General features: G+C 37.7%; 1 protein-coding gene across 2 annotated transcripts in view; it reads right to left on the bottom strand.

The window, feature by feature from the left end:
- STXBP4 (syntaxin binding protein 4) overlaps window positions 1-18,209 on the bottom strand; it is a 190,298-nt gene that overhangs the window by 161,801 nt on the left and 10,288 nt on the right. Inside the window, exons 2-4 of one of the 2 annotated variants that reach the window (XM_036835713.1) lie at window positions 10,067-10,143; window positions 9,460-9,587; window positions 5,491-5,623 (exon numbers count right to left, since the gene is read on the bottom strand). In XM_036835713.1, the coding sequence (XP_036691608.1) occupies window positions 5,491-5,623; window positions 9,460-9,506 (180 nt within the window). In that variant the 5' untranslated portion in view covers window positions 9,507-9,587; window positions 10,067-10,143. The remainder of the gene's footprint in view (window positions 1-5,490; window positions 5,624-9,459; window positions 9,588-10,066; window positions 10,144-18,209) is intronic. The other variant, XM_036835714.1, reaches the window with a different exon arrangement.

Here is an 18,209-nt window from a genome sequence, read left to right as displayed (position 1 = left end):
CTGCAGCCTGTGGAACAAAAACCACAATCACAGAAAGATAAACAAAATGAAAAGGCAGAGGATTATGTCCCAGATGAAGGAACAAGATAAAACCCCAGAAAAACAACTAAATGAAGTGGAGATAGGCAACCTTCCAGAAAAAGAATTCAGAATAATGGTAGTGAAGATGATCCAGGACCTCAGAAAAAGAATGGAGGCAAGGATCGAGAAGATGCAAGAAATGTTTAACAAAGACCGAGAAGAATTAAAGACCAAACAAACAGAGATGAACAATACAATAACTGAAATGAAAAATACACTAGAAGGAATCAATAGCAGAATAACTGAGGCAGAAGAATGGATAAGTGACCTGGAAGACAGAATGGTGGAAATCATTACTATGGAACAGAATATGGAAAAAAGAAAGAAAAGAAATGAAGACAGCCTAAGATACCTCTGGGACAACATTAAACGCACGAACATTGGATTATGGGGGTCCCAGAAGGAAAAGAGAGAGAGAAAGGACCCGAGAAAATATTTGAAGAGATTATAGTTGAAAACTTCCCAAACGTGGGAAAGGAAATAGCCACCCAAGTCCAGGAAGCACAGAGAGTCCCAGGCAGGATAAACCCAAGGAGAAACAGGCCGAGACACATAGTAATCAAATTGACAAAAATTAAAGATGAAAACTTATTAAAAGCAGCAAGGGAAAAACGACAAATAACATATAAGGGAACTCCCATAAGGTTAACAGCTGATTTCTCAGCAGAAACTCTGAAAGCCAGAAGGGAGTGGCATGATATATTTAGTGATGAAAGGGAAGAACCTACAACCAAGAATACTCTACCCAGCAAGGCTCTCATTCAGATTTGATGGAGAAATCAAAAGCTTTACAGACAAGCAAAAGCTAAGAGAATTCAGCACCACCAGACCAGCTTTGCAACAAATGCTAAAGGAATTCCTCTAGGCAGGAAAAAGACTAGCAACGTTAAGCAACCTTGTACACATATAGAGTACTATATCAAAACCTCATGGGAACAGCAAACCCAGAAACTACAATAGATACACACAAAAAAAGAAAAAGCAACCCAAACAACACTAAAGATGATCATCAGAAGAGAACAAAAGAGGAAGGAAAGAAAAAAGACCTACAAAAGCAAACCCAAAACAATTAAGAAAATGGCAATAGGAACACACGTATCAACAATTACCTTAAATGTAAATGGATTAAATGAGCCAAAAGACATAGACTGGCTGAATGGATATGAAAACAAGACCCGTATATATGCTGTCTACAAGAGACCCACTTCAGACCTAGGGACACATAGAGATTGAAAGTGAGGGGATGGAAGAAGGTATTCCATGCAAATGGAAATCAAAAGAAAGCTGGAATAGCACTACTCATATCCAAAAAAATAGACTTAAAAATAAACACTGTTATAAGAGACAAAGAAGGACACTGCATAACAATCAAGGGATCAATCCAAGAAGAAGTTACAGCAATTGTAAACATATATGCACCCAACATAGGAGCACTTCAATATATAAGGCAAATACTAACAGCCATAAAGGGAGTAATCGACAGTAACACAATAATAGTGGGGGACATTAACACCCCACTTTCATCAATGGACAGATCATCCAGACAGAAAATCAATAAAGAAACACAGGCCTTAAATGACATGTTAGACCAGATGGACTTAATTGATATTTATAGAGCACTCTACCCAAAAGCAGAAGAATACACATTCTTCTCAAGTGCACACGGAACATTCTCCAAGATTGACCACATCCTCGGCCACAAAGCAAGCCTCTGTAAATTTAAGAAAATTGAAATCATATCAAGAATCTTTTCTGACCACAGTGCTATGAGATTAGAAATAAGCTACAAGAACAAAAAACTATAAAAAACACAAACATGTGAAGGCTAAACAATACGCTACTAAACAACCAATGGATCACTGAAGAAATCAAAGAGGAAATCAAAAAATACCTAGAGACAAATGGAAATGAAAGCACAACAATCCAAAACCTATGGGATACAGCAAAAGCAGTTCTAAAAGGAAAGTTTACAGCAATACAGTCTTACCTCAGGAAACAAGAAAAATCTCAAATAAACAACCTAACCTTATACCTAAAGCAACTAGAGAAAGAAAAACAAACAAAACCGAAAGTTAGTAGAAGGAAAGAAATCATAAAGATCAGAGCAGGAATCATAAAGATCAGATCGGCAATAAAGAAATAAACAAGGAAGACAATAGCAAAGATCAATGAAACTAAAAGCTGGTTGTTTGAAAAGATAAACAAAATAAAGAAAAAAAGGGAGAGGACTCAAATTAACAAAATTAGAAATGAAAATGGAGAAGTTATAACTGACACCACAGAAATACAAAGGATCATAAGAGACTACTATATGTAACAGTATGCCAATAAAATGGACAACCTGGAAGGAATGGACAAATTCTTAGAAAGGTAAAGTCTCCCAGGACTGATCCAGGAAGAATTAGAAAATATGAAGAGACCAATCACAAGCACTGAAATTGAAACTGTAATTAAAAAACTCCCAACAAACAAAAGTCCAGGACCTGATGGCTTCACAAGCAAAGTCTATCAAACATTTAGAGAAGAGCTAACATCTATCCTTCTGAAACTCTTCCAAAAAATGGCAGAGGAAGGAAAACTCCTGAATTCATTCTATGAGGTCACCATCACCCTGATACCAAAACAAGACAAAGATACCATTAAAAGAGAAGATTACAGGCCAATATCACTGATGAACATAGATGCAAAAATCCTCAACAAAATAGTAGCAATTCGAATCCAACAATACATTAAAAGGATCATACACAATGATCAAGTGGGATTTATCCCAGGAATGCAAGGATTTTTCAATATCCGCAAATCAATCAGTGTCATACACCACACCAACAAAGTAAAGAATAAAAACCATACGATTACCTCAATAGATGGAAAAAACTTTTGACAAAATTCAACACCCATTTATGATAAAAACTTTCCAGAAAGTGGGCATAGAGGGAACCTACCTCAACATAACAAAGGCCATATATGACAAACCCACATCAAGCATCATACTCAATGGTGAAAAGTTGAAAACATCTCCTCTAAGATCAGGAACAAGACAAGGATGCCCACCCTCACCACTTTTATTCAACATAGTTTTGGAAGTCCTAGCTACAGCAATCAGAGAAGAAAAAGAAATAAAAGGAATCCAAATTGGAAAATAAGAAGTGAAAATGTCACTGTTTGCAGATGACATGATACTATACATAGAAAATTCTAAAGACATTACCAGAAAACTACTACAGCTCACCAAGGAACTTGGTAAATTTGCAGGCTACAAAATTAATACACAGAAATCTGTTGCATTTCTATACACTAATAATGAAAGATCAGAAAGAGAAATTCAAGAAACAATCCCATTTACCACTGCATCAAAAAGAATAAAATACCTAGGAATAAACCTGCCTAAGGAGACAAAAGACCAGCACTCCAAAAACTATAAGACGCTGATGAAAGAAATCACAGATGACACAAACAGATGGAAAGATATACCATGTTCTTGGATTGGAAGAATCAATATTGTCAAAATGACTATACATCCCAAGGCAATCTACAGATTCAATGCAATTCTTATCAAATTACCAATGTCATTTTTCACAGAACTAGAACAAAAAATGTTAAAATTTGTATGGAGACACAAAAGACCCCGAAAAGATAAAGCAGTCTTGAGAAAGAAAAATGGAGCTGGAGGAATCAGACTCCCTGACTTCAGACTATACTAAAAAGCTATAGTCATCAAAACTGTATGGTACTGGCACAAAAATAGAACTATAGATCAATGGAACAGGATAGAAATCCCAGAAATAAACCCATGCACCTATGGTCAATTAATCTATGACAAAGGAGGCAAGACTATACAGTGGTGGAAAGACAGTCTCTTCAACAAATGGTGTTGGGAAAACTGGACAGCCACAGGTAAAAAAATGAAATTAGATCATTTTTTAACACTATACACAAAAATAAGCTCAAAATGGATTAAAGACCTAAATGTGAGACTGGACACTATAAAACTCCTAGAGGAAAACATAGGCAGAACACTCTGACATAAATTGCAGCAATATTTTTTCCAATCTGTCTCCCTGAGAAATGGAAATAAGAACAAAAATAAACAAATGGCAACTATTAAACTCAAAAGCTTTTGCACAGCAAAGGAAACCATAAACAAAACGAAAAGACAACCCACAGACTGGGAGAAAATACTTGCAAATGATGTGACTGACAAGGGATTAGCCTCCAAAATCTATAAACAGCTCATGTGGCTTAATATCATCAAAACAAACAACCCAAAGAAAAAATGGGCAGAAGACCTAAACAGACATTTTTCCAAGGAAGACATACAAATGGCCAAGAGGCACATGAAAAAATGTTCAACATCACTAATGATTAGAGAAATGCAAATCAAAACTACAGTGAGATATCACTTCACACCAGTCAAAATGGCTATCATCAAAAATCCACATACAATAAATGCTGGAGAGGGTGTGGAGAGAAGGGAACCTTCCTACACTGCTGGTGGGAATATAAACTGGTACAGCCACTATAGAGAACATTATGGAGGTTCCTTAAAAAACTAAAAATAGAGCTAACATATGACCCTGCAATCCCACTCCTGGGCATATATCTGGAGAAAAAAATGGTCAGAAAGTATACATGCACCCCAATGTTCATTGCAGTACTGTTTACAATAGCCAAGACATGGAAGCAACCTAAATGTCCATCGACAGAGGAATGGATAAAGAAGATGTGGTACATATATACAATGGAATATTACTCATCCATAAAAAAGAATGAAATAATGTCATTTGCAGCAACATGGATGGACATAGAGATTGTCATACTGAGTGAAGTAAGTCAGAAAGAGAAAGAGAAATATCTTATGATATTGCTTATTTGCAGAATCTAAAAAGAAATGATACAAATGAACATATTTACAAAACAGAAACGGACTCATAGACTTAGAGAATGAACTTATGGTTACAGGGGAGAAGGGTGGAGGGAAGTTATAGTTAAGGGGTTTGGGATTGACATGTACACACTGCTATATTTAAAGCACAGAGAACTCTGCTCAATGTTATGTGGCAGCCTGGATGGGAGGGGAGTCTGGGGGAGAATGGATACATGTACTTGTAGGGCTAAGTTGCTTTGCTGTGAACCTGAAACTATCACAACATTGTTAATCAGTTATACTCCAATATAAAATAAAAAGTTAAAAAAAAAAAAAAGTAAAATTTGAGATTATTCTTCCTTAGCTTAATGCATGCTTAAATGTTTCTCTGCCTTATTAGTCAAAATGTTAATTCTTTCTACTTCCTAGATGTATACACCATCACAAAAATAAAAATAAAAATTTACTGATGATATAGGAAAACACACCTCATCACTAGTGGTTTTGTCTTTTAGGTGAAGGGTTATTTTTATTTTCATTTTTACCTTATAACAGTCTCCTCCAGGAATGATTTCCTGAATATATACCAAGGGACCTTCATTCCGGTTAATTCCTCCTAGGATCTTCAGACCAAGGCCTGTCTCCTTGGTAACTGTAATCATCTGAAAGGCAGGATCCCTAAGATAAAGTAAAGTAGCATGCACAGGTTAGCCTAGAGATGGGTACCTACTTTTTCTTTAAACTGTTTGTTAAATCAAATTCTTAGAACTAGACAACTCAGAATACAAAGTACACACTAGCAATGACATTTTAAAAAGTATGATCATACAAAAACAATCAAATGAATTTTCTTAGCTCTAATTTTAATTTTTCTATAAAACAGCCAAACAGTAGAAGAAATTACTGCAATAATGCTTATTTCTTTGGAGTAGAAGAAAAATACTTTAAAAATATTATTTAAACAACTTTAAAGATTTATTAAAGGTGACTGAAGAGACTTGTTTTTTTTTTTTTTTATTCATTTATTTTATTTATGGCTGTGTTGGGTCTTCGTTTCTGTGCGAGGGCTTTCTCTAGTTGTGGCAAGCGGGGGGCCACTCTTCATCGTGGTGCACGGGCCTCTCATTATCGCGGCCTCTCTTGTTGCAGAGCACAGGCTCCAGACGTGCAGGCTCAGTAGTTGTGGCTCACGGGCCCAGTTGCTCCGCGGCATGTGGGATCTTCCCAGACCAGGGCTCGAACCCGTGTCCCCTGCATTGGCAGGCAGATTCTCAACCACTGTGCCACCAGGGAAGCCCTGAAGAGACTTAGTTTTAACTGATTTTTTTGACTACACTGAAGGATTCCAAAACAAAATACTTCAATGAATTAGGTAAGTGACTTTAAAAGACATGTTTTTGGCCATTTAAAGCAAAATAAATATGACCTTCATTTGAATCTCAAAAAAACAAACAAACAAATGCAGTTTATCGTTTTAATTTAGAAAGAGTATTTTCCTGGTACAGATTACTTGCTCCAGCTGCAATTTCTGCCAGACATAAAAGTGATGCCATTAGAAAAGAAGGAACTGTTAAAAGAATTCTGCAAAAGGTACTCTCCCCCCTTCACCTCAGTTATGTTTCTAAACAGTGGTCAGAGCAGATACTTTTACTGGTCCAAGAGAACTTGAATAAAGCATGAAACGAAGCTTAGGGCTGTCTGCTTACTTATGGTACAGTGGGTGTTGTGCTAAGCAATATACATACATTAGTCCGTTCAACTAATATTTATAAAATCCCTAAGATTATTACCCTCATTTTTCTAAAAGAACCCAAATCTGGGCAGGTTAACTTGGTGGCCCAAGGTTACGAAGCTGGAGAACAGCAATGTGAGGGCAGTCTGTCTTACTCCAGAGGCAAAGTATGGTCTAAGGTCTACTTCACTGGTGCACTAAAGCCATTTTTGAATATAGGACTTCCAGCTGTCTTCAAACGTGCCAAAACAGAGAAACTGCTGTTTAAAAAGAGTTACTCCGTACCTTACATATGATTATAGCTTTAAAAAAATTTTCTTAACTTCTGCCATAGAAGTTCTGACTATATCTTTAAGAAGACTTGTATTCAAAAGTTAAATCATAAAAAAGTAGAATGAAAGAAATTAAAATTTTAAAAAAATTACAAAACTCCCTGTTTTTGAATATTTTGCCCTTTATATAGCACATCCTTTAGGGTTGCATTATATTGAATTCAGCTCTAGGGTTGGAGGGCCTATCTAGGGTTACTAGGGTAATAGTCAATTAGCTAGGAAAAAAAGGTAGAAAATGTTCTATTGTCAGATTCCAGAACCTCAGTCCATTCTTGACAGGAGATTTAGACTGCAAGGACGTAAAGGGGTGAAGCCTAGAAAAGGGCAAGATGAAGAAGAAAGGGGACAAAGGTCCTCATTAAGCACCTCCAATAACCTCTTAAACCCTCTAAATGTCAATTTCCTTCAATGGGGACACACACGATCTCCAGCATATGTTATTATTTCAGTAAAGGATCCTTCCTTTTCTAATCCCAACACAGAGTATCTATTATTAACACAGCAGTGTATTTACTTGCTAGGACCTTACTTTAAAATTCCCTCATTGTTAAGAATTTATATTACTTCTTTTTTTTTTTTGGCTATTAAAAATAGTTCTGCTGCTCAACTTTAATCATAGTAAGAGAATTACAAGTTAAAACCAGGCAGAGACACTGCTTTTCACCTATCAGATCAACGTAAATTCAGAACTTTGACAATATAAGACAAGGCTTTAGGAAAGAGGTACTCTTTTACATTGTTGGTGGTAATGCAAAATGGCATAACCCCTAAAGAGGGGATTTGATAGTCTCTAACTTTACCTTCTGATCCAACAATCCCCTTTCTAGGAACCTTTCCCAAAGATACTCTGGCAAGAAATACAAATGACTTGTATACTAGGTTCGTCATTTGGCATAATTTGTGATCACCAAAAATAGCGAACAATTCAAATGTCCATCAATAAGGTAATGGATGAATAAATTATGGTATATTAAGAACAGAATACTATACAGTTACAACAAGGTACAAGGAAGATCTTTATAAATTGATATGAAGTGATCACCAGGATATAATTTTAAGTTTAAAAAAAGTCTGGTCAAAACACTATATATAATATGCTACCTTTTTGTTAAGAATGCACTGGCAAGTGGAGCCTGGGAGCTGGATCCTGGGTGTTTTGGGACATTTTGCCTTGGTCATATGCTACTTCCTCATGAACCTGATTTTGCCCTAAGTAGTTGGATAAAACTCTGTGCTGTCACACAGAGTAAAACTGTTCAGCATCAATGCATGGAGCTCTGTAGACAGAGCTCTTCACCTACCACACAGCTGAGCCTGGCTTATATCCCTATGAGACTGGAGCTTTCCAGTGCTCCCAGGAGGAGGCATCAGAGAAAGATACCCTGAGTTTAACTAACCTGACACCCTTCTGCAGGGAAGATCTTCAAACCCGAGTCAAAGTGCTGGTGTACACTTGTTTACTATGTAAGCAAGAGTAGAAGAATGTCTATACAGTGGAACTATATACAGAATAAATAATAGCTTTGAGAAAAAATATAATTATATACACACATATATATATAACATGCATATATATTTACATGGATATGTATTTGCTTATGCAAAAAGAAACACTGAAAAAGAACTAAGAATAAAGATGGCTATTTATAGGAGGAATGAGGGCACAGAGTGAAAGACAAGACTGAAAGCAGGACTTCTCCAAATATACCTTGTTATATGTGTGTTACATGTTTGCAAAATGGCCACCAATTCTTCCCATCTCTGTCTGCATGCCCCCAGGAATGTGACTTTACCGCTCCTTCCATTAAAAAGTAAAGTCTGTAACTCTAGACCTTGAATTTGGACTTAGTTATCTAAATTGCTTTAGCCAATGGTGCATAAGCAAATGCGAGGAAAACAGACATTTGAAAAACACTTGTGCTTGTTGCTGGGAACCATTCTGCCACCACGTGAAAAAGCCTGAGCTAGCTGCCTGGAAGATGAGAGGCCAGGTTGAAAGAGACTTCAGCTATCCAGCCTTCCTAGATGAGGCCCCAGACATGGCAATGAGGCCACCCTACGTGATCTGGTGCAGCCCAGAAGAACTGCTCACGGAATCATGAGGAAGAATAAATGCTTGTTTGTTTTAAGGTACTTTGAGCTGGTTTGTTAGTCAGCAAATGTTAATCTTAACATTATGTTATTTTTATACTGGAATTATAAAATATTTTAGGTATGCAAAAAATCAGATCAAATTTTTAAAAAGCAGTCTATATAAATAATTCTAAAAGAGAATGCATAATTTGTCCTTTACCCTGATTTACATAGAAAGCTCTGATCAACCTTTTCATTACCACTATCTTAGACCACAGGTAGGTAGCTGTATAAAACTTTCCACCAAATGTTCATTAATATTCTACATATTTTAAACTATGATAGTTCAAACATATTAAATTTAATTTAGCAATTACTTTTCAAGTAGCCCGGATGATACTACGGCAGATGTATTTTTATTCATGGTTTCACTACCACTGTAGCCTTGGATTTAACAGCTGTATAAATGAAGATCTTGACGAAGAGTCTATAAATTCTTCTTTTCCTAAGATTGGAGAAGTAGAAAATAAACTGTCATATCTTAGAACAGTCAAATTTGATTTTAACTGTGCATAAAAACATTACATATACTTGGCATGTAAACAATATGTGCCTGTGTATAGATGATAGATGTATTTTATATATGTTGGGCTATGGCATTTTAGTCATTGCTGATAATATCTGAGAAATGTAAAGGCAGTTCTGTAGATAGAAAGCTAGATAGAGCTATAGGACTATATCTATATCATTATCAATATCTATAGCTATATAAAAATCTGTATTTTCTAGCAGAAGTGAAGAATACAGTTAAGCTTTAGGTAACTATTATAGCTTCCACCGTTACTAAGCTTAAAAACCACATAATAATAAAAGACTGAGGAAAATGTCTCTTGTGAGCACAAGGCTAGGAATTTTACAGTCAGAATGTCTGCAAAATAATTATACAATACACTTTGAAGAAAACACAAATTCCTACTGTCTCACCAACTATCTTGAGGGACTTCCTGCAGATCCTATATTACTCTGACTCATATTACTCCATGAGCTTCTTAAATACTTTCCTATAAAAAGAAAAAAATATTATTTTAATGTCTCATATAGCTCCACTGTGAAAATTATAGAGAATAGTGCAGTTTCATTTAATTTAAAAACTGTATTTGAACAGATTTACCACTTCTGTATAAGAAACATAAATAAAGTATAGAAACCTGAAGTTGAAAAACACCTTAGGATCATTTAGCACAGCCCTCTTATTAAAGAAATGAGTAGCTAGATTCAGAGAGATTGTGTACTTTCCCTACACAAATGAGAAATAGTCAATGGTTGTTTTCCCAACTAGAACTCAGGCTTCAGAGCCCACAGCATGGAACTTGACATCAGACAGACCTGGATTCCAATTTGAACTTCTAGGCTTCTCCAAGCATCAGCTTCTTCAAAGGTACAGTAGGTAGTAGTGATGGTTTTACAAATGGATACACATGTCAAAACTTACCAAACTGTCTCACTATAAATATGTGCTGTTTGTTATAAATCAATTATACTCTAGTAAAGTTAAATTTTTTTAAAAATCCAATTTTCAGTTAAAAATGGCAGCTTGACCTTGGCATGTATCTTCTTTTCCTCCAAGAGCCTACTCATATAAAAGTAAAGGGTTACAAACAGTATAAACTCATAATGTTAGAGAAAAAATGAAAGAAGAGCCATGAGATGAAAAGTTTCAATAAATTTCTGGAAGACAAAAAATAGATGGTAGGGTGATAATTGATAAAGGAGGCCTGAAGAAGCTGAAAGCTAGGGAAAGGCTTTGTAAACACTTTTAAGTTTGAGCACACATATAGAAAATGGTAATACTTGTACGGTGTACTGGGGTAAACAGAGGTGGCATGTTATACCTCTAAGAAGCTGAGGGGCAATCACTAACTCAGCACACCATAACTGATTCATGGCAAAATTCTGGCCTATAAAACAGCTAGAGATGTTGAGGAACATATCTTGTAGAATCCCAGAGAGGTTGGGGACTCAGGAACCCAAAGTACTAGGGACGGTGAAACTGAGGTGGAGAACTAAAATCAAGGGGATTATCCCATCTCTTCTCCAACTACTTATGTGAGAGAAATCCTAGATTCTTCTGTCAATAAATTAAATGGACTCTGAAGAAAGAGCCAACAACCTTCTGGGATACTAACACAGAATTGTATCACAGGTCTGGGTGTTAAAAACCTGCTTCAATGTCTGGGCAAGATGGCAGAAGAGTAAGACGCGGAGATCACCTTCCTTCCCACAGATACATTAGAAATACATCTACACGTGGAACTGCTCCTACAGAACACCCACGGAATGCTGGCAGAAGATGTCAGACCTCCCAAAAGGCAAGAAACTAACCACGTACCTGGGTAGGGCAAAAGAAAAAAGAAATAACAGAGACAAAAGAATAGGGACGGGACCTGCACCAGTGGGAGGGAGCTGTGAAGGAGGAAAGGTTTCCACACAATAGGAAGCCCCTTCTCAGGCGGAGACTCCGGGTGGCAGAGGGGGTAAGCTTCAGAGCCACGGAGGAGAGCGCAGCCACAGGGGTGCGGAGGGCAAAGCGGAGAGATTCCCGCACATAGGATCAGTGCTGACCAGCACTCACCAGCCCAAGAGGCTTGTCTGCTCAGCCGCCGGGGTGGGCGGGGCTGGGAGCTGAGGCTTGGGCTTCGCAGATCGGATCCCAGGGAGAGGACTGGGGTTGGCTGCGTGAACACAGCCTGAAGGGGGCTAGTGCACCACAGCTAGCCGGGAGGGAGTCCGGAAAAAGGTCTGGAGCTGCCGAACAGGCAAGAGACTTTTTCTTGCCTCTTTGTTTCGTGGTGCGCAAGGAGAGGGGATTCAGAGTGCCGCCTAAATGAGCTCCAGAGACAGGCGCGAGCCGCGGCTATCAGTGTGGACCCCAGAGACGGGCATGAGACGCTAAGGCTGCTGCTGCCGCCACCAAGAAGCCTGTGGGCGAGCACAGGTCACTATCCACACCACCCCTCCCAGGAGCCTGTGCAGCCCGTCACTGCCAGGGTCCCGTGATCCAGGGACAACTTCCCCGGGAGAGCGCACAGCGTGCCTCAGGCTGCTGCAACGTCACGCTGGCCTCTGCAGCCACAGGCTTGCCCCGCATCCGTACCCCTCCCTCCCCGCCGCCTGAGTGAGCCAGAGCCCCAGTAGCAGGTGCTCCTTTAACCCCGTCCTGTGTGAGCAAAGAGCAGATGCCCTCAGGCGACCTACACACAGAGGCGTGTCCAGATCCAAAGCTGAACCCCGGGAGCTGTACGAACAAAGAAGAGAAAGGGAAATTTCTCCCAGCAGCCTCAGAAGCAGCGGATTAAAGCTCCACAAACAACTTGATGTACCTGCATCTGTTGAATACCTGAATAGACAACGGATCATCCCAAATTGAGGAGGTGGACTTTGGGAGCAGGATATATTATTTTTTCCCCTTTTCCTCTTTTTGTGAGTGTGTATGTGTATGCTTCTGGGTGAGATTTTGTCTGTATACCTTTGCTTCTATCATTTGTCCTAGGGTTCGGTCTGTCTGTTTTATTTTGTTCTTTTCCTTACTTAAAATATTTTTTTCTTAATAATTTTTTTCTTATTTTTTATTTTAAAAAATTAAAAAAAAATTTTTCTTAATAAATTTTTTCTTAATAATTCTTTTATTTTTTATTTTAATAGCTTTATTTTATTTTATCTTACTATTTTATTATATTTAATTTTATTTTATTTTATCCTCTTTCTTTCTTTCATTCTATTTTTTTCTCCCTTTTATTCTGAGCCGTGTGGATGAAAGGCTCTTGGTGCTCCAGCCAGGCATCAGGGCTGTGCCTCTGAGGTGGGAGGCCCAACCTCAGGACACTGGTCCACAAGAGACCGCCCAGTGCCACGTAATACCAAACGGCGAAAATCTCTCAGAGATCTCCATCTCAACATCAAGACCCAGCTTCACTCAATGACCAGCAAGCTACAGTGCGGGACACCCTATGCCAAACAACTAGCAAGACAGGAACACAGCCCCATCCATTAGCAGAGAGGCTGCCTAAATTCATAATAAGGCCACAGACACCCCAAAATACACCACCAGACGTGGACGTGCCCACCAGAAAGACAAGATCCAGCCTCATCCACCAGAACACAGGCACTAGTCCCCTCCACCAAGAAGCCTACATAACCCACTGAACCAACCTTAGCCACTGGGGACAGATACCAAAAACAACAGGAAAAACGAACCTGCAGCCTGTGAAAAGGAGACCCCAAACACAGTAAGATAAGCAAAATGAGAAGACAAAAAACCACACAGCAGGTGAAGGAGCAGGGTCAAAACACACCAGACCTAACAAATGAAGAGGATATAGGCAGGCTACCTGAAAAAGAATTCAGAATAATGACAGTAAACATGGTCCAAAATCTTGGAAATAGAATAGACAAAATGCAAGAAACATTTAACAAGGACCTAGAAGAACTAAAGAGGAACCAAGCAACGATGAAAAACACAATAAATGAAATTAAAAATACTCTAGAAGGGATCAATAGCAGAATAACTGAGGCAGAAGAACGGATAAGTGACCTGGAAGATAAAATAGTGGAAATAACTACTGCAGAGCAGAATAAAGAAAAAAGAATGAAAAGAACTGAGGACAGTCTCAGAGACCTCTGGGACAACATTAAACACACCAACATTCGAATTATAGGGGTCTCAGAAGAAGAAGAGAAAAAGAAAGGGACTGAGAAAATATTTGAAGAGATTATAGTTGAAAAATTCCTCAATATGGGAAAGGAAATAGTTAATCAAGTCCTGGAAGCACAGAGAGTCCCATACAGGATAAATAAAAGGAGAAACACGCCAAGACACATATTAATCAAACTATCAAAAATTAAATATAAAGAAAACATATTAAAAGCAGCAAGGGAAAGGCAACAAATAACACACGAGGGAATCCCCATAAGGTTAACAGCTGATCTTTCAGCAGAAACCCTGCAAGCCAGAAGGGAGTGGCAGAACATACTTAAAGTGATGAAAGAGAAAAATCTACAACCAAGATTACTCTACTCAGCAAGGATATCATTCAGATTTAATGGAGAAATTAAAACCTTTACAGACAAACAAAAGCTAAGAGAATTCAGCACCACCAAACCAGCTTTACAACAAATGCTAAAGGACCTTCTCTAGGCAAGAAACACAAGAGAAGGAAAACACCTACAATAACAAACCCAAAACATTTAAGAAAATGGGAATAAGAACATACATATCGATAATTACCTTAAATGTAAATGGATTAAATGCTCCCACCAAAAGACACAGACTGGCTGAATGGATACAAAAACAAGACCCATATATATGCTGTCTACAAGAGACCCACTTCAGACCTAGGGACACATACAGACTGAAAGTGAGGGGATAGAAAAAGATATTCCATGCAAATGGAAATCAAAAGAAAGCTGGAGTAGCAATTCTCATATCAGACAAAATAGACTTTAAAATAAAGACTATTACAAGAGACAAAGAAGGACACTATATAATGATCAAGGGATCGATCCAAGAAGAAGATATAACAATTGTAAATATTTATGCACCCAACATAGGAGCACCTCAATACATAAGGCAAATACTAACAGCCATAAAAGGGGAAATTGACAGTAACACAGTCATAGTAGGGGACTTTAACACCCCACTTTCACCAATGGACAGATCATCTAAAATGAAAATAAATAAGGAAACACAAGCTTTAAATGATACATTAAACAAGATGGACTTAATTGATATTTATAGGACATTCCACCCAAAAACAACAGAATACACATTTTTCTCAAGTGCTCATGGAACATTCTCCAGGATAGATCATATCTTGGGTCACAAATCAAGCCTTGGTAAATTTAAGAACATTGAAATTGTATCAAGTATCTTTTCCGACCACAACGCTATGAGACTAGATATCAATTACAGGAAAAGATCTGTAAAAAATACAAACACATGGAGGCTACACAATACATTACTTAATAACGAAGTGATCACTGAAGAAATCAAAGGGGAAATCAAAAAATACCTAGAAACAAATGACAATGGAGACACGATGCCCCAAAACCTATGGGATGCAGCAAAAGCAGTTCTAAGAGGGAAGTTTATAGCAATACAAGCCTACATCAAGAAACAGGAAACATCTCGAATAAACAACTTAACCTTGCACCTAAAGCAATTAGAGAAAGACGAACAAAAAACCCCCAAAGCTAGCAGAAGGAAAGAAAGCATAAAGATCAGATCAGAAATAAATGAAAAAGAAATGAAGGAAACAATAGCAAAGATCAATGAAACTAAAAGCTGGTTCTTTGAGAAGATAAACAAAATTGATAAACCATTAGCCAGACTCATCAAGAAAAAAAGGGAGAAGACGCAAATCAATAGACTTAGAAATGAAAAAGGAGAAGTAACCACTGACACTGCAGAGATACAAACGATCATGAGAGATTACTACAAGCAACTCTATGCCAATAAAATGGACAACCTGGAAGAAATGGACAGATTCTTAGAAATGCACAACCTACCGAGACTGAACCAGGAAGAAATAGAAAATATGAACAGACCAATCACAAGCAGTGAAATTGAAACTGTGATTAAAAATCTTCCAACAAACAAAAGCCCAGGACCAGATGGCTTCACAGGCGAATTCTATCAAACATTTAGAGAAGAGCTAACACCTATCCTTCTCAAACTCTTCCAAAATATTGCAGAGGGAGGATCACTCCCCAACTCATTCTATGAGGCCACCATCACCCTGATACCAAAACCAGACAAAGATGTCACAATGAAAGAAAACTACAGGCCAATATCACTGATGAATATAGATGTAAAAATCCTCAACAAAATACTAGCAAACAGAATCCAACAGCACATTAAAAGGATCATACACCATGATCAAGTGGGGTGTATCCTAGGAATGCAAGGATTCTTCAATATACGCAAATCAATCAACGTGATACATCATATTAACAAATTGAAGGAGAAAAACCATATGATCATCTCAATAGATGCAGAGAAAGCTTTCGACAAAATCCAATACCCATTTATGATAAAAGCCCTGCAGAAAGTAGGCATAGAGGGAACTTTCCTCAACATGATAAAGGCCATATATGACAAACCCACAGCCAACATTGTCCTCAGTGGTGCAAAACTGAAACCATTTCCACTAAGATCAGAAACAAGACAAGGTTGCCCACTCTCACCACTATTATTCAATATAGTTTTGGAAGTGTTAGCCACAGCAATCAGAGAAGAAAAAGAAACAAAAGGAATCCAAATCGGAAAACAAGAAGTAAAGCTGTCACTGTTTGCAGATGACATGATACTATACATAGAGAATCCTGAAGATGCTACCAGAAAACTACTAGAGCTAATCAATGAATTTGGTAAAGTAGCAGGATACAAAATTACTGCACAGAAATCTCTTGCATTCCTATATACTAATGATGAAAAATCTGAAAGTGAAATTTAGAAAACACTCCCGTTTACCACTGCAACAAAAAGAATAAAATATCTAGGAATAAACCTACCTAAGGAGACAAAAGACCTGTATGCAGAAAATTATAGGACACTGATGAAAGAAATTAAAGATGATAAAAATAGATGGAGAGATATACAATGTTCTTGGATTGGAAGAATCAACATTGTGAAAATGACTCTACTACCCAAAGTAATGTACAGATTCAATGCAATCCCTATCAAACTACCACTGGCATTTTTCACAGAACTAGAACAAAAAATTTCACAATTTGTATGGAAACACAAAAGACCCCGAATAGCCAAAGCAATCTTGAGAACAAAAAATGGAACTGGAGGAATCAGGCTCCCTGACTTCAGACTATATTACAAAGCTACAGTAATCAAGACAGTTTGGTACTGGCACAAAAACAGAAATATAGATCAATAGAACAGGATAGAAAGCCCAGAGATAAACCCACGCACATATGGTCACCTTATCTTTGATAAAGGAGGCAAGCATATACAGTGGAGAAAAGACAGCCTCTTCAATAAGTGGTGCTGGGAAAATTGGACAGGTACATGTAAAAGTATGAAATTAGAACACTCCCTGACACCATACTCAAATATAAACTCAAAATGGATTAAAGACCTAAGTGTAAGGCCAGACACTATCAAACTCTTAGAGGAAAACATAGGCAGAACACTCTGTGACATAAATCACAGCAAGATCCTTTTTGACCCAGCTCCTAGAGAAATGGAAATAAAAACACAAATAAACAAATGGGACCTAATGAAACTTAAAAGCTTTTGCACAGCAAAGGAAACCATAAACAAGACGAAAAGACAACCCTCAGAATGGGAGAAAATATTTGCAAATGAAGCAACTGACAAAGGATTAATCTCCAAGATTTACAAGCAGCTCATGCAGCTCAATAATAAAAAAACAAACAACTCAATCCAAAAATGGGCAGAAGCCCTAAAGAGACATTTCTCCAAAGAAGATATACAGATTGCCAACAGACACATGAAAGAATGCTCAACATCATTAATCATTAGAGAAATGCAAATCAAAACTACAATGAGATATCATCTCACACCGGTCAGAATGGCCATCATCAAAAAATCTAGAAACAATAAATGCTGGAGAGGGTGTGGAGAAAAGGGAACCCTCTTGCACTGTTGGTGGAAATGTAAATTGATACAGCCACTATGGAGAACAGTATGGAGGTTCCTTTAAAAACTAAAAATAGAACTACCATACGACCCAGCAATCCCACTACTGGGCATATACCCTGAGAAAACCATAATTCAAAAAGAGTCATGTACCAAAATGTTCATTGCAGCTCTATTTACAATAGTCAGGACATGGAAGCAACCTAAGTGTCCATCATTGAATGAATGGATAAAGAAGATGTGGCACATATATACAATGGAATATTACTCAGCTATAAAAAGAAATGAAATGGAGGGATTTGTAGTGAGGTGGATGGAGTTAGAGTCTGTCATACAGAGTGAAGTAAGTCAGAAAGAGAAAAACAAATACAGTATGCTAACACATATATATGGACTCTAAGAAAAAAGAAGGTCATGAAGAACCTAGTGGCAAGACGGGAATAAAGACACAGACCT

This window comes from Balaenoptera musculus, chromosome 20 (assembly GCF_009873245.2).
Source record: "Balaenoptera musculus isolate JJ_BM4_2016_0621 chromosome 20, mBalMus1.pri.v3, whole genome shotgun sequence".
In the NCBI taxonomy this organism is placed as follows: domain Eukaryota; kingdom Metazoa; phylum Chordata; class Mammalia; order Artiodactyla; family Balaenopteridae; genus Balaenoptera; species Balaenoptera musculus.
This window is presented reverse-complemented; position numbering and strand designations above follow the sequence as displayed.